Source organism: Marmota marmota, unplaced genomic scaffold (assembly GCF_001458135.2).
Source record: "Marmota marmota marmota unplaced genomic scaffold, marMar, whole genome shotgun sequence".
NCBI classification, from domain to species: domain Eukaryota; kingdom Metazoa; phylum Chordata; class Mammalia; order Rodentia; family Sciuridae; genus Marmota; species Marmota marmota.
The window spans coordinates 25,958-46,800 of record NW_026000242.1 but is presented as its reverse complement, the minus strand read 5'-3'; the positions used below and the strand labels follow the sequence as shown (position 1 = coordinate 46,800).

Here is a 20,843-nt window from a genome sequence, read left to right as displayed (position 1 = left end):
TCTCTCTCTCTCTCTCTCTCTCTCTCTCTCTCTCTCTCTCTCTCTCCTCTGACTTAACTAGCAGTTGAGTCAGGCATGGTTCTGTGGTTCCTCACAGATAGAATCATTTTACTTTGTTGTTCTACTATTCTATATACAGCATCCATCCCATCTCTTGTCTCTCATAATGTCTATTGATCCCTCCTTCATCTCTACCACCTGACCATCAGACAGAAATATATGGAAGGTGAAGGAAATGTCCCCAAATTGAAGGACACTGATTAGAAATGATAGACCTCACCTCCAACTATAACCCTTTCATAAGGACTTACTCACACAGACAAATCCAACTGAAACAGGGGATGAGTAATGTTTTGCCTACCTAGATGGCTGTAGGTTGAGCTAAGACTCAGGACATTTAATATTGAGGAACATGAAAATGAATGTTAGGAATGACTAAAGGCTTTTTTGGCACTTTTGATAAGTATATTACAGTGTAAATAACTTAATTTTGTTTTCTCTAGAATTTAATATTTGAGTTTTAGCAGTGTATCTATGAAGAGTTATGAGAGTAAATGTGATTAAAATAAAATGCATAATACATAACATAATAATTTGATAACTATTAGAAAGGTGTATGTTGTGCTGAGTAGAGTAGTACTTATAATATCTCAATAACTCTTGAGTTCATTCCGATGACCTTTCTTATTCTCACAACTTCCCTATCCTGAGGTTGCTTCCTGACTCCATCTTGTCTTTCCAAATTTACGTGTCATTCCATGACTAACATAAGTGTTTAATTCTCATGCATTTCTCACCTGTCTAGGTTATAATCAGGCAAAGCTCTGGTTCATCACACTTATTATAATGATGCGTGTGTGTTATTCTTCACTATTAATGGATGCTTGTGGATAACATAGTTTTAAAAATTGTCAAATTGCCAAGATTTTGTCTTGCACCACATACTATTTCTAATTCTAAAGTTTTATCATTATCAATGAGCAATGTTTATTATAGGGTTTATCAATTTTTCTAAGTTGTTAACCTTGGAAATTTAATGAATAAATTTTAGCAATTTGCAAAAATACTTTTCAAAACCAGGTTAAAACTCCATATCTAACAATGATTTAGAGTATTCTACAGTAAATTTAATAAAATTTCTTTTGATTTTTATTTCAAAAACTACATATTATTTATTTAATAGTGAGTAAAATGTTAAATGTGATTTTACTTTGAATCAAATATGTTAGTATGAACATAATTTCTGTAATATACTTTTTCTAATTTTTTTTAGTTGTAGATGGACACAATATATTTATTTTTATGTGGTGCTAAGGAACCCATCACCTCACACGTGCAAGGCAGGCACTCTACCCTTAGCTATAGCCCCAGCCCAATTGTTTTATTTAGTTAGATTTTTCATTGCTATGACCAAAAGACCTCACAAGAACAATTAGAGAAGGAAAAGCTTATTTGGGGACTCATAGATTCAGAGATATTAGTTCATAGATTGACTCCATTCCTGGGAGCTTAAAGTGAGTAGAACATTAGGGCAGAAAGGTATGGCAGAGGAAAGCAGCTGGGAAGAGAGAGGGATTTCTGCACTATAAGGACAAAATATATGCTCCAAAGGCATGCCCCTAGTGACCCACCTCCTCTAGCCACATGCTACCTCCCTGTAGTTAGTACCCAGTTAATCCCTATCAGTGGATGAAGACATCGATTAGGTAAGACTCTCATAACCCAATCTTTTCACCTCTAGGTTTTCATGCATTGTCTCACACATGAGCTTTTGGGGACCCTTCACATCGAAACCATAACACACGTATTTTCATTGTTCTTTTTTCATTTTGAAAAGGAATAAAAATCATCTCCTTGTTAAGAACTCCTCATGAATCTTGACAGTATTTGAAATATTTTAAGATTATATTTTTTTCAGATTAAGAGCATTCAGTCCACACATGAAAAGAACTCAAGAATTACTGGTAATGAATTTATTATAATGCTCTACTGCAGTTAGTGGCAGTCCAGGAACAAATATTCAAATCTTCCAAGTATTTGTGGTTTTCTTTGATTTTTCTATTTTATTCTAGTAAAAAAAATCACTTCATACAATCCCTTTAATGTATTTCTTAAATATTTTCTGAAAATTTTAAGTTTTAAATGTTATGGCATGAAATTCCCTAGAGCTCTAACAATATCTCTCATAAATTTGTGTTTAGGATTCACACCCATGTGACAATATTAAACATTTGAGAACTAATGTGAAAAAAGAAAATTTAGAATTTTGGTTGATTTCCCCAAGGGTAGACCCTTGTGGGATGAGGTTCCAGTGGGAGGTTATTATAATTTTTTGTTCCTAATTAGATTCTTATTGTCTATACCCCCCATATAAAATCATCACATAAGCTATATTTTGCAGAGAGCCAAGTGGCTTTGGGTATCAGATTCAGAAAAGATCAGAATTAGTGACTCAAAGGATACTTCTCAGATCATCAAAGTTACTTTTCCTCCAGAGAAGTAGAAAAGAAAAAAATAAACAACATTGGACTCTCTGAGAAGAAGGAGGGGTATGTCTGAATCCCAGACCTTGACTTTTTAAAATCTTAGACTCTTCTGATGCAGTCTCTCCATAGTGTTAATAGAGATTCACATGGCTATTTACCTGTCTCTCCCTGTCCTTAATATAAGAGCCATACCTTGTAGTGAACACGGGTTCCCTTATTAACTCCCTGCAGTCTAAAATCATGGCAAGCAGTTCTTTGTTTATTCATTTCTACTTAGGAAGTTGGAAAGCTTGGTTCACATACTTTGAACCTGTGCTCACTTTCTACTAAGTTTCTTTCCAAAACCTTATTGATCAAACTTTTATTAAGATTTTTTTTACATGCAAGGCACTGTGCTAGCATTATATTCAATTTACAATTTAGTGCAAAAGGAAAGCTGGTAAATGACTCATAATAATTCATCATAATTAAGCACATTCTACATGTAAAAATAAGGGACATTCAGGAGTACATAGAAATTGGTCTGATAAATGGGGTTTTACCATTATAGATTTTAACTAAACTACCTTAAGTATTAAAAAAGATGTAATACACTAAAGTTTATTTGTAAAGAGAAAAACTAAAGGAATATTATAAACTAAAATTAAAAGACTAACAAACATTCTTTTTTAGAATAGCCACATTATAATGTTTGTTGGGACATAAAAGAAGAAAACTTTTAATGCCAGATGTACCAATCTCTGAATGACTTAAACATTAGTTTGAATGTTAATTAAAACAATAGAAAATATTGACAATGTAAGTTTAATATTCGGCAAAAAAAGTAAATCCCTGTATTATCATATGTATTTATGTAAGAAAGAGCAATACTTTTCTGAAGAAAAATAAAAAAAAAATCCTCCAGCTCTCATTATAGAAATGAAAATGTTGGCTGATGAAAGCCATTTCAGAGATAAACTGAGTGGTTTACAGTGCAAATAACACTCTCTTTTATTAAATTATTATTATTGGGATTTGGGAACTAGGAATTGTTTACTTCAATTTTCATGTGAGGTAGATGCGAGTATTTATATTTTTTCAGAGGCATAGAGAGTGGGAGTAATTTTCCTAAGTTCTCACAGAAAATACAGGCTTGAGATGAGATTTGAAGTCAAACTGTCTACCTAATATCAGGACACATTAGAATTATAAAATCATGAAATATTGGAATATATTTAAAGATTATTTAATATTCCCATTCATCACTTGCCACGTCCTTCAACAACATCTCCAAAATGACTATACGATCTGTTCTAACATTTCTGACTACAAATAAATCAAGGTATGTTTGACTGTTAGAATAATCTTGGTTGTGAAACCATATATTTGATTTTACAGTTTCCAGCAATTAACTTTAACACACTCCTTTCAAAACATACACAATTAGTCCATCACCTCTTTTATATAGCAATATGTTGAATATTTGGATGTATACATCACATTGCACATGTATTTTTACTTTTTAGCTAATTAATCCAATTATGTTAGTCATCTTTCAAATGACAAGATTTCTTTTTTCTTTTCAGAAACTATCTCATTTTCCTTTATCCCATATAAAATGTTGTTCTCTAAACTGAAAACACTAATTCAATTGTTGCTGAAATGTTAAGAATCTTTTTCCTATATCTACTTGACTTCTTCTCAAATGAAAACTAAAGATATATGTGCCTTTTGAAAAAACATATAACACCATTGGCCATTATTGAAGTTGGACTAAAATTTCAATTATTATTAATTTATGCTCACTAATTCACATAACCTCCACCTTTATATTCTACAGACAACACATACAAAATACATGATTATAAAAAGTGACCAATTAGAATACAGCTACTATTTGTCTTCCTAGTCTCTTCTTATATTTGGGAAATAGTGAGTAGTTTTCTTACCTCCACCAGTTCAACCATGAAGAGCAATTGAGGTAGACCAGTTATAGCCTATGGCGTCTCTGACCAGAGTGGAGCAATCCATGAAATAAACAAAAGGAGGGGATGCATCCTCACTCTTGGAACAGCTACTGATATAAAGAGTACTACCTGCCAAGCAATTATGTGGGGTAGTAGAAATGGGTAAAGAAAACTGAAGCACAGAGAAGTGGTTTTATATGGAAACAATTGTATGGATAGTTATCCAGTTTTGGGCTATTTTGAGTTGGAATTCTAGTAAGAAAAATAGCCAATAAAACTAAGTAGTTTTATATATATATATTATATATATATATAATATAATATATATATAATATATATATAATATAATATATATAATATATATATAATATAATATATATATATATATATAACTCTAAGAAGTATATTGAAAAATCATAGAAAGCATTTGCTATTTTTCCTTATTCTAAGTCAAATGGAAATGTGATCTTTGTGCTATTTGATACATCTGACATTAATAGAGTATATAGAATATAAAACAGAAAAACAGAGTTCTCAAAAACCACCTTCCTTCAAACATGTAAAAATTTTTAAAAAATGGTGCTCTTTTGAAAACTTACAAACTACTTTAATTTTAAAGTCTTTCATGTCAGTAATTCCTCTTTTGATCCAGCAGAAGCACTGTATAACTCAGAGAAACAGAAGCAAAAGATATTCTTGCATTACATTACCTCTAGTAATGGCTAAAATAATAACACCCATAGAATACCCCCAACACTCACACACATGCACACACACATAGATCAGCAGGAAAGTTCACTAGTTTTCTCTTTTTGAAAATTTAACAGGATAATGGAGAATGGAAATCATTCCATAGTGACTGAGTTCATCCTGGCTGGATTAACAGACAAACCAGAGCTCCAGCTGCCCCTCTTTATTCTCTTCCTGGGAATCTATGTGCTCACAGTCATGGGGAACCTGGGCATGATCACTCTAATTTCACTCAGCTCTCACCTGAATACTCCCATGTATTATTTTCTCAGCAATCTGTCCTTCATTGACATGTGTCATTCCACTGTCATAACTCCCAAAATGCTGGTGAACTTTGTGATGAAGAAGAACATCATCTCCTACCCTGAATGCATGACTCAGCTCTACTTCTTCTCTGTTTTTGCCATCTCAGAGTGTCACATGTTGGCTGCAATGGCATATGACCGCTATGTTGCCATCTGTAGTCCCTTGCTCTACAGTGTCATCATGTCTCATCGCCTCTGCTTCTGGCTCACAGCCGGAGTTTACATTTTGGGTATCATTGGGTCTACAATTCACACAGTCTTCATGTTGAGACTTTTCTTATGCAAGACTAATGTGATAAATCATTATTTCTGTGATCTCTTTCCACTGTTGGAGCTATCGTGTTCCAGCATCTACATCAATGAGTTATTGGTTCTTTTCTTAAGTGCCTTTAACATTTTGACTCCTGCCTTAACCATCCTTGGTTCCTACATCTTCATCATAGCCAGCATCCTGCGCATTCGCTCCACTGAGGGCAGAGCCAAAGCCTTCAGCACTTGCAGCTCCCACATCTCTGCTATTGCTCTCTTCTTTGGATCTGCTGCATTCATGTACCTGCAGCCATCAGCAGTCAGCTCCATGGACCAAGGAAAAGTGTCCTCTGTGTTTTATACAACTGTTGTGCCCGTGCTGAACCCCCTGATCTATAGCTTGAGGAATAAGGATGTCAAATCAGCCCTGAAGAAATGCTGGATAGGTGAGCATGTTCGTGAATAAAATCAATGTGTTATTATCATATAGAAATAGGTCTTCAGTTTGCCTAGCCTGTAATTCAATGGGTTTATTTTTCAAGCTTTGAAATATTAGTCATGCTTTCCATACATTTCTTAGGTAACATATCTCCAAAATTACCCTCTATTACTCTGTCTTTAGACATATATTGTAGTAAGTCTATGTGAAGAAATATAAAGGATAAGATCAAAAGATACATGAGGCTTCAAAGGGATGTGGCTTTATATTTTAATAATAGTAGAGTAGTGATGATGATGGTGGTGGACATAGTGGTAACATATGCTATTGAAATTTTATTAAATATCAAAAACTGTACTTAACATCATTGTCCAAATCCTAACCATCCTTAGCTGAATATCGTCATTATTGCCAGCATCCTCTTTGTTTGGCCCACTAGGGCATGGCCAAAGCCTGTACCTTCTGCAGCTCTCACATGCTGGTGCATGTGGTCTTTTTGGATCTGCATCTATCATTGTTTAGCTCTATGAATCAAGGAAATGGATATTATGTGCTTTATGCTAGTAATTTTCCCATGCTGAACCTCCTTCATTCTACAGCTTGAGGAATAAAGATGTTAAAGTTGCATGAAAAGAACAGAAAATCTTTATTATGAACAGAAGTAACAGAAGGGTGATTTATTCACACTGTCACCATATTTTTTGAGTGGATCTATTTCATCTTAGTGCATCTATCAACATTTTGGTGGGATTTTACTGCCATTTTTTATCCCCCCATGACCTTTTTATGCCATTTTCCATGTGAGCTTTTATCTTACAAGTATCACTAAGGCACAGATTAGAAGAAATACTAAGAATGATATGAACAAATAAACTAATTAAAAGCAACCCAATCACTTTACCTCTGTTCTGTGCGGTTGTTTTAAATTCATTTCAATTCTAAGCATAAAAATAAAAATATCATCTTCCAACGGTGATTACAAATGTTTTTAATCTCTCCATATAAAAAATATAACTGTATGGCAGTTGTAATCACTAGTTTGTTCGCAATTTTAGCCTGCCCTATGCCTCCATATATATAATTTGTTATTTACCATATTTTTTCTTACTGAAACGACCTAATCAGAACTTTAAAGTTTGAGTTTCAGATATGAACATGCTGTGCTTGTGTTATTCAACATACCCCCTGCATTGCCTTTGTTCTTCCAGTGTGTGTGTGCCTTCTTATTGTCCAATTGTGTTTGATTTTAGTCTCAGGAAGTCTCCTGTATATATAGTACATGATCACACCCACAGAACCTGAAACAATCCAGTAGATTCAAAAAATTTTTCTTGTTTCTTCTTATGAAATATTTATAGGAAAACCTTATAAACCATATATACATACCATATCCATTGATTAATATCCATAAATATCACATTAACAAAATAGCCATGTTTCACCTCTGCTATATTAAATTTGGAAGAATTGTTCAAGGATACAAAAGGTGATGGTGGTATTTTGATCTATTGGAATATTTACTATAACTATTATACCCCAGGATAATGAGTAAAAATTTGTACCAGAATCTGTCTTAGGGTTTTAAAGTTACTTCCTCAGGAAATTCATCTTTGAAAGTCAACTTTGCCATGTTGTCCTTCTATGTTGTCTCAAAAAAAATGGCTGTTTTTCATTTTAGATTGTACTGCTTATGACAATCATATGATCATTTGAATGTTTGTTCTTTATATTTCCCTTTGTTTCAGTGGATTTTAAGTACCAATTAGACAAGGATTCCTCTGCTTTCCCATGTCATGTTGTCTCAGACAGCCTCTCATTTAAGCCGACATGAGGCATGGTTTTATCACTGTGATATCTGAGACCCAGCTTGCATTGAGGTTGTTTCACTTCAAATCTGACATGAGCTTTTCACTTTCACTCTGGAAATTTCTCCCCACTCCTGGTGCCCACGTTGTCTTTGTACATGTCAACCCATGAAATTCTTGTACCTCGGCTCTCAGGAGGAGGGGGCTTAATTGAATCCCCCTGGCCCATAGCAGCACCTCATGCCACATTGCAATGTTAACTTTTCTTTCCTCTAAAAATCTGTAGACACTATTTTTAAAAATCAACAGATTAAGGTACCACATTACACAATAATTTCAAGCATTTCAAGTAAATTCAGTTTTTAAAATATTGCAATTATTGTCTCAAAATTATGTTTATGAATATTTTGTATAAGAATGTTATGTATGAATTTATTTTCAAACAAATAACTTAATCTTCAGATGGACACAAAGCAATTTCTATAATACACACATTTTTATTTTTCCTCAATATTTCTCTTTTATTTCCAGAAGAAACAGAAGTCATCATCATTCATCAATTAGCTCCTTAAGAACTCCTGACATGTTTATGGCAATGTTGACCAGATGCTTTTATTTAGTTCTTTATTTAAAATCTTGCAAATTTCTGCAATTTTCTTTTCTTTTTGTGTTACTGGGCATTAAACTCAGGGCTTTGTGCATATGAGATAAATGTTCTATCACTGAGCTACACCCCAGCCCTATCATTCCTATCTTATGAGTAAATTATGATATTTAGTATGGTTAAATAAGATCAGTGAAAATAAAAACATGCAAATCTTGCATAGTTTATTTGGTTGCTAGGACTGTTGTAACAAACTGTTATACACTGAGTAAACAACTGAAACTTTTTTTTTTAAGTACTCAAGACTACAAATCTGGAATTAAGTATCAGATAGGGCCCTGAAGGAAACTTTGTTCTCTGACTCTTTCTTAGCTTCTGGAGATTATCCTTAATCCACCCTAGTTTTCTTTTTTTAAAATAATAATTATATGTTATGATAGTGATCATGATGTCACAATTACAGTAATTGTTATTGAGATGTTTTGAAACGTCAAGCATTGTGTCCATAATTGAATGCATTATTCTACCTCTATGTAATATGTACATTAACTTAGTAATATTATACTGCAATTATTCCTTTTGTAAAATCAAAGCTTAGAGAGTTCTGTGTGCAACGTTCCGAACATAATAAGCAATCAAGCTTCACAACCAAGCCAGGAAGTTTGGCTCTAGTAGATGTGATTTTACTTACAGTGTGTTCTGATCCAGGGAATTGTGGCCTCATCTTATGACTCCCCAGGCACTCCCTTCTGTGCATTGAGCCTTTTTATTTCCCTGTAGGATGATATTGCTGTCCTTTTAATATCTTTATGCTATTTTTCTTTTATTTTTAGGTCAAATTGAAGCAATCTAAATCTTTCATATCTGTTCTGGTCAAAGGCAAAAAAGGTCTTTTTCTAACATAAACACAAACATAAATTGTAATAGATGATTGCAATCTTCTGCATGAAGATATCACACACAAAATTGTCTGATAAGTATATGAATCATGACAAGCAGTTTATCAGTCAACTGCTCTTAAGTCCCACAGATTCTTCTAAGTTACAGCATGTCCATGTGGTTCATGTTCATTTGTCCCATAATTTTCATGAGGAAATATCAATAATTTTCTCTGGTCATATATATGTATGTATACTAGAAATATTTAACTTACAAACAGTTGATTTTTCATATTAATTTTAACTTCAACACGATTTTTCTCTTATTTCATTTCTTTTTGTCTCTAGGCATTTAGTATCCTCTAAGTATAATTTTTAAATTGTGTTCAAGATATACAACATGTTATTTTGACATAAAATGACATAGTGAGATAATTATAATCAGGCAAATTAGCATAGCCATCCTCTCAGGTACATTATTTTTTTATTTGGAGCAGGTAAGAGAACCTGAAATATACTCTTTTAGCAGATTTTCCAGTATTAGTAGCTTCAGTTATATGTTTTCATCTATTTACCTATGTATACACAGACCCATGCATAAATATGCATCATGAAGTAATATTCACCTCTAAAGGAGGAGATTCTGAAATTTCAACGACATAGATGAACCTGGAGAACAAAATGGTAATAGACTTCAGTCTGACACAGAAACATGAATAGTGCATAACCTCACTTTTCTGACTTTAAATGGCATCCTAAATACCTATCTACTATTTCTTCTCAATTCAAACCATCCTACATATTATTGTCAAATCAGTACACATTGGATAAACTCTGTTTTATTTTTCTAGTATAAAACTTGTGTTGTCTTCCATTTATCATATATATTAATTTCTTATTGTTTCTGTAAAAAAATCTATAATAAAATTAGTGGCTGGAAACAACATGGATTTATTATCAAACAGCTGGGTAGGTCAGAAGTCCAACATGAGTCTCAGTCAGTCAGAGTCAAAGTGCTGACAGAGCTGATCCTTTCTCGAGTCCTTGACTTTGTCGACTTCCAGAGGCTGCTGGGGTTGCTTGGTTTGCGTCTCACCTCCACAACACTCCAACCTCTTGCCTCTGTTGTTCTTGCCTCCCTTCTATTGGACACTTCAGTTACATGTGGCCTACCCAGGTAACCCAGAAAATCCTCTCTCTCAATACCCTTAAAATATGTACACACCAAAGCCCCTTTGACTATTTTCTAAAATATTCACAGTTTCTAGAATTGAGACCTGGACATTTTTGTGATAACATTCAGTCTACCAATGTCCATGCTCTGGCTCCCAAAGATTCATTTCTGTTCAACATGTAAAATATACTCACACTTTTACATGATTCCCTAAAATTCAGAAACCCATTGCAGCATGAAATCAATCTAAAATGCCATTAATTTTCATATCATATCAAAAGTCCTAAATATCATTAACTAAATCATTTGAATATCATGTATGAAAATCTGAATGTCATTCATTTTCAAGAAAACTTTCTCTCCATTTATCGATCTGGGGAACTATAAAAAAAATTGTTCACTCTCACAACACAATATGGTGATGCTGGTTTAAAAAATTCACACTCAACACAGCACCAACACTCTGTCTCACTCATCATACATGATTCTGTAAAACGATAAGGGTCTCCGTCCTTCTTCCATGCAATTCCCCTTCTCCCTCCCTTTCCCTCCCACCTCTCTTCCCTATTTAGTGATAATCTTCTCCTCATGCTCTTCCTCCCTACCCATTTTGAGTCACCCCCCTTATATCAGAGAAGACATTCAGCATTTGATTTTTAGGGATTGGTTAACTTTACTTAGCATAATCTGCTCTAATGTCATCCATTTCTCTGAAAATGCCATGATCTTGTTATTTCTTAGTGCTGAGTAATATTCCATTGTGTATAAATGCCACATTTTTTATCCATTCATCCATTGAAGGACATCTAGGTTGATTCCACAGTCTAGCTATTGTGAATTGTGCTGCTATAAACATCGATGTGGCTGTGTCCCTGTAGTATGCTGTTTTTAGGTCTTTTGGGTATAGTCCAAGAGGAATTGCTGATTTTATTGTGCAGCATAGTAGTCAAGCCTTACTTATTTATACTGTTTTTCTCAGAGATCCCAATATGTACTGTCTATATAATTTTTTAGATTCATTCACTTCCTTGATTGACATTTAATTCAAACACCTTTTTTTAACAACATAAGATTATAAGAAATAAGAGGAAATGCAGAAGCTAATAGCTGATTACTAACCACTTCCTTCAACTATAAAAACTAGGAAGCATTCTTTAGATCAACAAGAGACTAAAACTTAAATATTATCTCAATTTTCTCAATCCAAATATCACAATTCTTATAGAACAATTAAAAACAGATAAGACTTTTAAATTTTTTTATTTGTTCTAATTAGTTATTCATGGCAGTAGAATGCATTTTAACACATCATACATAAATGGAGTATTTCTCATTCTTCTGGTCATACATGATGTAGAGTTACAATGGTTGTGTAATCATACATGCACACAGAGTAATAAAGTCTGATTAATTCTACTATCATTTCTAACCCCACACCCCCTTCCCTCCCTTCATTCCCTTCTAATCCAAAGTACATCTATTCTTTACTAGCTACCCCCATCTTATTATGAATTAGCATCCACATATCAGAGACAACATTTGGCCTTTGGTTCTTTAGGGTTGGCTTATTTTGCTTAGCATAATATTCTCCAGCTCCATCCATTTACCAGCAAATGCTATAATTTCATTCTTATTTAAGACTGACTAATATTCCATTATATACAATATATATGCATATATGTGTGTGTGTATAATATATATATATATATATATATATATTCACATATATGTGTGTGTATTTATTTATTTATTTATTTATTGAAGAACACCTACTTTGGTTCCATAGTTTAGCTATTGTGAATTGAACTGCTATAAACATTGATGTGGCCACGTCACTGTAGTATGCTGATTTTAAGTCCTTTGGATATAAATCGAGGAGTAGAATAACTACAGTAGAATAACTGCAGTCTGTTTCATGACAGCCAGGAACCAACTTACTTCTCCTCCTGATCTTGAGCAGACCATGCTCTCACCTGCTTTCCCATTTATATCTCTGGTTGAGGCTATTTGCTCCTTTGGGAAGAACTCAAGTAAATCAAAGAGCAAATTCAGAAACTATTTTATAAATTAATAAAAAAACAAATAAAATAATTACTCAGAGTCACATAGTGGTTTAAAACTTGCAGATGTTGATACAGTTTGTCCTCAAAATACTCTTCTTATTGATGAGGAAATAGACTCAGGGGTAAATGACCTGTCCTGTTACACAGACCCTACACCAGGGAGAACAGTCCTGCTTTCATCCGATTTCCAAACAAGAAGCCTATGTCATCGTTCAGTAATAGGGGATAGGATGTGAAATGAACAAATATTTCATTCAGATGAAATTCATCCAGATATTTTATAACATTTGTTTGGGATAATTTAATGAATATTGGAAGATCTCCTTTCCATTGCATTTGAATCCCTTGAAAAGGTAGTCCTCATTCACTACACAGAAGATTAAATTTATTAACTCTATTCTCTTGCCTAAAATGCCATCTTTATCAGAGTCCAAAGGGACAACTGCAATGGCATTTGAGATTCTGATATCTAGTGAATATAATTTAATTGTATCCCTTGAAAAAAAATACTTCCACAAAATGAGAACCCTGGGATTTCTTTGACAACTGTATTCTATATTTTATAGCACTCAGGAGGTTGGTATAGGCAAATTTTTACTAAATACAATCTTTCCACTGGGAAAAATAACAGATCAATACCTACTTTACATAATTGTATATTTTAAAAGTAGGAATTTATAAGAAGGATTGTTCATCTATGTTAAGTCATAATCATCTATGTTCATCTACAAATTTGTTCATCTATGTTAAATTTAAAAAGTGAAACTCTAAATTTCATTTTTATTCTAATGAGGCTCACATATAATTATATATATATAATTTCATTTACATACTGACAATTCTGTGGGTAACTTGTAAGATCCGAATAAACTGCATGTACTCTCACATTCATGAATTGCTGATGTACAAACAACCAGATACTTTTCTTGGAAATGCATTTATATTTCTCAAGGTGAATAGCAAGCACTTTACTTACAGTATTGTTGTTTTACAAAGCTTTAAAGGCAGTAGAATTGTAGGTCACCAAACATGGGTAAAATCTGGTGGAAAATCAAACCAGTACCTTCTTATAGGAGACCACATCACATATGGTCACCTGTGCTGAAGGAAAGCATAGACCCATGCAAATAGTAACCAATTATTTTCACTTTCTTTTGATGAAATAACATTTTATTTTCAGTGAAATCTTACATATGGAAATACTTTATTTTTAGTGATTTTCAAAGTGACTCAACTACTAAATTACTTTGATAGGAAATTTAAATATTGCAATTCATGTTCCCCTAACTTTCTAAATTGAAGATATTGGAAATAAATAAATGTTCTTTTGACAATGATTCAGGGCAATGACAGTTATGCAAATTGGCTATTTTATGTATTTAGGTGCATTTTTCCCTGTCCCAACTTTCTGGAGATTTAGATAGCTCGGCTATTTGAGGATTTTTTTTTTTTTTTAATTCTGGACTTTTCTGCCACCCTCAATTTTGTTTAAAATCTTTGTCTGCCTACCCTTTTCAAATTTGGTGTCTTCATTCTGCTCTCTTTCAGGTATGCTAAATGATTTCCTAACAAAAATGGTGATATAGTTTTAAGAAATATCCAATTTAGGCTGGTAAATTAAAGAACATTAATAAATGGATAATGTGATGCTTATAATTGATTTCTTAAAGGTGCTTTACTTACATTCAGTTGTTTTGTAAAAATGAGATTGTAAGTCACTGAATAAATATTGGCACTTAAATTATGTATTCCTGCCCATCTGTGGGTTCCTCAATATGCTGGGCACTATCAAAGCATAAACTAATGTGTTTTATTTACTCTGGCAGATCAGCAATTTTTGTCTTCAAATCAGCAGGAACGTTTTTTAGTCAGAGAGATAAGATTACTGAGGTTCTGTTTTGTGGATTAGTCTTCCTAATGGAAAGGATTTTTATGTTATCTGAGATTACAAAATGAAATTTAGTGCTATTTGAGCTTAGCAAAAACTATGGTACCCAATAAATGGGTCTGAACCCCAAATGCTTCATCTCTGTCTCTACTAACTTTCACAGTGTGTTGATTTCTCTGTGAGTATCACAAATGTTGTGTCCATCTGAACAATTCATTGAAAAACTTCACACTCTTCATGTGATGATGGTCCAATTTCTTGGGCATTATCAATGGGGCTGCATGGTGTTTCATTCTGGCAACTCTGATTCTCTTTCTCTTAGTGTATTAGCTAATTTCCTGAATTTAGAGATTTGGATCTCTTCTTGTTTTCTTGGAGATAACATCCCACCTAATTCATCCTTTAAATCGACATATATATTGAATACAATTAACATGCTGTAAAGTTATATAGTAAAAATATATTGCAACGAATTTCACAATTTTTATGTTGTGATCATGAAAAATATTTTGTTGTGAAAAATAAAAGCAAAGTAATGTATTCTTTTGTGTATGGAATTTTTTTCTTCATTAATATTTTTTTTTAATTTTGGAAAAATAAAATTTAAAGCCATATCTTGGTCCTGATTCTTAATGTTTCTCTCTTCAATGTCATGAATTCAAATAATACTTTATATTATTCAAATGTCACAAAGAAAACTATAAATCTTGACTCTTTATGCAATATACAATTTTTATATTGAAGTTTAGGAAAAACAAATTTGGTGAACAATAAGACCTATAACTCTGATATAAATTTTTGAAAGAAATGTCAGTGAGACTTTATTTTGAAAGATGGATGGGAGTGCAGGTGCAGGGCAGATGTAATGATTTCTTGATGGCTAACGTGTTTCACCTGAATGTTAACACTACTTCTTGCTGTTTCTGTAAAAGAAAGATCTAAATTATAGTCAAAGATGGCCTATGTCCCTGCAATTTTATCAATCCAATTTCCCATGAAAGGGAAAATGTCCTGGCCTCCTCAGATTTTCCTTTCAGAAATTGGATGTAAGAGAATGAGTATCAGAAGGGATTAGAGCCATTTCTATAAGTTCTTTTCTATATTCATGATCTCTACAGAGACATCTTCATGTTCCACAGTCCCCAGTTTTAGAGAATGACAAGTATGCTGGCTGATTCATGGAGGTCGTAGAGAACCGAAATAGACCGTTCTCACAGCTAGATCTGAAGCCATGAGCTCATGATGTCAGAAGGTTCTATTAGCATATGCTCAGACAAAGAGGGTAAGATGTCTTATTTTAATAATACGAACAAAAAACTCCTTTATGGAAAGTTTGTGGTTTTTCTCAACGTGTAGTCATTAGAGCTTAAGCCTGGGAACCAAATGAAGTGACATTGACTTCAAGAGGAGTTTTCAGCATGGTTGGGTTTGGGTGGAATCCTGGCTCTGGGTTTCATTTGGAGTCTTTGTCCTTGAGGTTTTAAGAGGTCCTTGGTAAGGATGAAGTCATGTTATCCATGAGGGTGTCAGAAATGCAATCCACCAAGAGTATGAAATTCTGCTTTGGAAATCAGAAAATAAGCTTAATGTCCCTCTTTTATCTCTTTTAACAGATACAATTTTGTAAGAAAATGGCTACTTCAAATCTCTCTTCAGGGACTGATTTTATCCTTGAAGGGTTAACAAAACTCCCAGAGATCCAGTTGCCACTCTTCCTCCTGTTTCTTGGAATATATGTGGTCACAGTTGTGTGGAACCTGGGAATGATCCTGTTAATTGCCATTAGTTCTCAACTTCACTCTCCAATGTATTACTTTCTCAGTCATTTGTCCTTCATTGATCTCTGCTACTCCTCTGTCATTACCCCTAAGATGCTGGTGAACTTTGTATCAGAGAGGAACATCATCTCCTTTCCAGAGTGCATGACTCAGCTTTATATGTTCATTTCTTTGGCCATTGCAGAAGGTTATCTTCTAACAGCCATGGCATATGACTGTTATGTTGCTATCTGTAGCCCACTGCTTTACAACATTGTCATGTCCCACAAGGTCTGCTCCATCATGATGTCTGTGGTGTACTCGCTGGGTTTGTTTGGGGCCACAGTCCACACTTCCCGCATGTCAACGCTGTCCTTCTGTGGGTCTCATATTGTCAGTCATTACTTTTGTGATATTCTGCCCTTGCTGACTTTATCTTGCTCCAGCACCCATATCAATAAGATACTGCTGTTTATTATTGGAGGAGTTAATACACTAGGTCCTACTCTTGCCATTCTCATCTCTTATGCTTTCATCCTCTCTAGCACCCTCCATATTCGCTCCACTGAGGGCCGGTCCAAAGCCTTCGGCACCTGTAGCTCCCATCTCATGGCTGTGGGCATCTTTTTTGGGTCTATAACATTCATGTATTTCAAGCCTCCTTCCAGCAATACTATGGACCAGGAGAAGGTGTCCTCTGTGTTCTACACCACGGTGATTCCCATGCTGAATCCCCTGATCTACAGTCTCAGAAACAAGGATGTGAAGAATGCACTGAGAAGGGTGGTTGGGGGGAGGCAATCATCCTGATGAAGTGGGTACTCATAGGGATCAAGAAGAAACGAACCAGATGAAATGGTGTCAGAGGATTTTTGACATTTCTTTCTGTTTTCCAAAGAGAAAGCCTTCTTATTTAAAAAATACAGTCTATGCTTGAAATGACTGAGATTTTTAATATTATTGAGCAATTCAGTTTTCTGATATTTTTCAAAGAAATAGGAGTTAGCAGTAGAGGGAAGACAAATAAACATTAAGATATTTATGATTATAAAAACAATATTTTTTTTTCTGTTGGAAATCTGGATGGATGTAGTTCCTTGGGAAGGACAGTCTGAGATAAAATCATGTATCAGTGAGTTTACCTGCTAAATTAGTTGGTAATCCAGTTTCCATTGAATTCAAAGTACTACTTTCTATGTGGTGTTTTATCTAGCATGAAGAGGCATTGCACAGAAGTATCTGGCTTAGTCATCTTGAGGGAATAGTTAGCCTTTATCATGACATTTCTTTAAAAAGAGATTAAATTTGATTATACTATATAAATTTTTTTTTTCAGTTTAGACTCATTTTAACAAAATTGTCAAGCTGCAGACTATAGGACTTAAGTTAAACATTATAGAGACTGTAAGACAACAGTCCAGATGATCAACGGAAAATGTATTCTTCCTTTTAAGTGAGTGAAACATTTATTTCAGTGGTTAGTTTCAGTCTCCAGACAAGTGTGACTACAGGAGACCTTTTCATGTTTTACCACTCTATCCTTTCCTTACCTCTCACAATTCCATACTATAACCATGTTTGTGTTGGATGAGACCCTGTTCTGCCTCCAGTCTCAGCTGGTCAGTCTCTTGACCTGCACATGGCTTAAACCTATGTATGTGGAAGAGTAGAAAGCTCTTCCATGTAAGTAGCTAATAATGAATCATAGTCTTGGACTCATTAGATTCCAAAATAATCTGGCATAAAATTTTCCACCAATGTAGTGTCTCCAAACAAGATATTTATTCTCATACAATTCTAGAGGTCAGATTTAAAAATAGTTTTAATAGCCCAAATCAAGGTTTCAGTTAGGCCTCATTTCTTCTATGTGGTATGTTTTAGATATGAGGTATCCCCACAAAGCTCATGTGTTAGACAATTCAATTTAGCAGAAGAGAAATGGTTGGGTTATGAGAACCTTAACCTAATCAGTGGATTACTCCACTGATGAGAATAAACTAGGTAGTAACTATAGGCAGGTAGGTTGTGACTGGAGAGATAGGTCACTGGGGGCATACCTTGGGATTTATATTTTGTCCCTGGTGAGCGGAGCTGTCAATCTCTGCTTCCTGATTGCCATGCTGCTTTCCTTGGCTAAGCCCTTCTACCATGATGTTCTGCCTCACCTTGGGCCCAGAGCTATGGAGTAGCCATCTGTTGACGCAGACCTCTGAAACTGTGAGCCAAAATAAACTTGTCCTCCTCTACATTGTTCCTGTCTGGTGTTTTGGTCACAGTAATGAAAAAGCTGTCAACATCATGGAGTATCCAGGGGAGAATCCATGCTTTTCCTTGTCTAGCTTCCTGGGGCTGCTGGCTGCCTTAGCTTGTATCTGTTCCACTCCAATTTCTGCTCTGTGGTCTCTACTAGCTCTTATCAGGATACATTTAATTGCATGTAAGGCCCATCTGAATAACATCTGATGATCTCCCCATATCAGGATCCTTACATGTCACATGTGCAAAAAGTCTTTCTTTCCCTTGTTTTCCATATAAAGTAAAGTTCAAACATTCACAGGCATTGGGACACTGGCATGGATATCCTTAGGGAGACTTTTTTTTTTTAGTCTACCAATGGGTCTTCAGGGACACAAGGACCTCTGAGATCAATTTAAAAGTTACATATTCTCTCTGGGATTTTTAGAGTATTGACTGGGCAGTATCACAGGAAAACAATTATAAAATTCTATTGGTCCTAAAACCACAAAGCATTACTTCAACTCTTTTAAGATATATGTTCAAATGTTAAAAGGGAGCATGTGCTCAGTCCAAGTTATTATCAGTATCTGTCATTATATAAAAATGGTATCTTTCTTTGATTTATATTCTACATCTTAGAGACTAGTGGTTAAATACGTTCATAGCCCATCGATACCTGTCATTTATAACCAACACCAGTACCATGACCACTACAATGATTTCTCTTCTTTATGTTTTTGAAACTGTTTTTTCCCCTGATATTAACTAGAAGTGGAGACCTTTCTAAGTTGTCTGAACTTCTTTACTTTAGTCAAATACATTCTTACCTGGAGAAAGGCAGAATAGGTCCCATGTGCTTCCTGTGTGCTATTTTCAGGCAACAAATCTACCTTCATCATCATCTATACACAGAACGATTTTGTCCAGAAAACTATCCACATAAATGAGAGGAGAAAATAGTATTAATGGTAGAGTACTACTTCTGGGTTTTCTTTGGGGTAAATGTTGGAGTTTATTAAAGTACCTTAATTTCTATATTGTATGTGGTATTATATATTACATGTTTGTATAACTTCCCTGTGAAAGCTGCAGATATGAAAATTAAAATTCAATAGATTTAACTTGACCACCAATCATAAGTATAAAACAAAGAGTATACATGAGTCTCCTATGTGTCCATCCAGGGTCCTTTCTATCTTTTCATCAAGAATAATTATTGGCATGAAATTCTGAATTAAACAACAATTGGACCATAAAGATTGCCTTTCTGCTTTTTGTGTAAATTTCCTTATCATAAAGTTATAGCACTAAGAAATTTTTAAATTATATATTGAATTCTGTCATTTTATACATGAATAATCTAAGTTTCAGAGTCTTGATGATTTTTTTGATAAAATTAGTATTACATTTGTGAGGTGCTTACACCAATATCTACTACATAGTAAGCATCTACATAATATTGCCAAAAGTAATAATATAAAGAACAATTATTATATTTTTGGGGGGGAGATTTGAACCTTTAACTACTAAGTAAGTCGAGTTCTGAGTCAATTATGTTAACATACATTTATGTGTAAAATTCATTAGAGATTCTTGGATGCTTTTTAATCAATTTCCTTAAAAAATGCAGTTCTTTGCTGAAATCCTGGTATTTGTGATTGGCAGGCACAAAATATCAGAAGGATATATTTCTCACTTGTCACAAATGGGAAGAACCTTAGGCAAGTGAAATGAGGAAAAGTCGATGAAAGCCACTAGAATCATTGAATGAAAGAAATTTCAGTCACAGGTGATATTATAGGAGGAGAGGCAGAATAGTGATTGGGTACTAATAATTAAAGTTTGATTCAAAGCGAAGGAGTCCATGGACAATTTTTCTAAGGGTCCTAGAAATTTTCTGACCCAAGCCCTTGGATGGGAAGAGAAATAGAATATTTTTTCCTATGTTCATCATTCTGTCCTATATTAACCACTCTAATTTTCAGAATTTGGATTTTCCAAGAGACCAAAATTTCAATAAGGAACTAAGTTTTCCTAATATATGGTTTGCTAACTAAATCATCCAGCCACAATACACAAATAAATAAGCAAACAACAAAATATATGATTATCTACATTGGCAACATATAAAATGAGAGAATATTTGGGATCTTAAAAACATTTTAAAAGGATAGCATCTTCAACAAATGGTGCTGGGAAAACTGGAAATCCATATGCAACAAAATGAAACTGAATCCCTTTCTCTCGCCATGCACAAAAGT

At 34.1% G+C, this 20,843-nt stretch overlaps 2 protein-coding genes across 2 annotated transcripts in view; both read left to right on the top strand.

The window, feature by feature from the left end:
- LOC107145635 (putative olfactory receptor 8G3) overlaps positions 1 to 6,202 on the top strand; it is a 6,792-nt gene extending 590 nt beyond the window's left edge. The window contains exon 2 of the mRNA XM_015489639.1: positions 5,289 to 6,202. Coding sequence (XP_015345125.1) covers positions 5,289 to 6,202 — 914 coding nt within the window. The remainder of the gene's footprint in view (positions 1 to 5,288) is intronic.
- Positions 6,203 to 16,218: 10,016 nt separating this feature from the next.
- LOC107145948 (olfactory receptor 8D2-like) lies at positions 16,219 to 17,154 on the top strand. Its single transcript, XM_015490001.1, has one exon. The coding sequence runs from the start codon at positions 16,219 to 16,221 to the stop codon at positions 17,152 to 17,154; it is 936 nt and encodes a 311-aa protein (XP_015345487.1).
- The last annotated feature ends 3,689 nt before the right edge of the window (positions 17,155 to 20,843 follow it).

What these genes read in the sequence shown, in the direction of transcription:
- LOC107145948 (XM_015490001.1), top strand. Translation starts at nt 16,219, where the DNA reads ATGGCTACTTCAAATCTCTCTTCAGGGACTGATTTTATCCTTGAAGGG.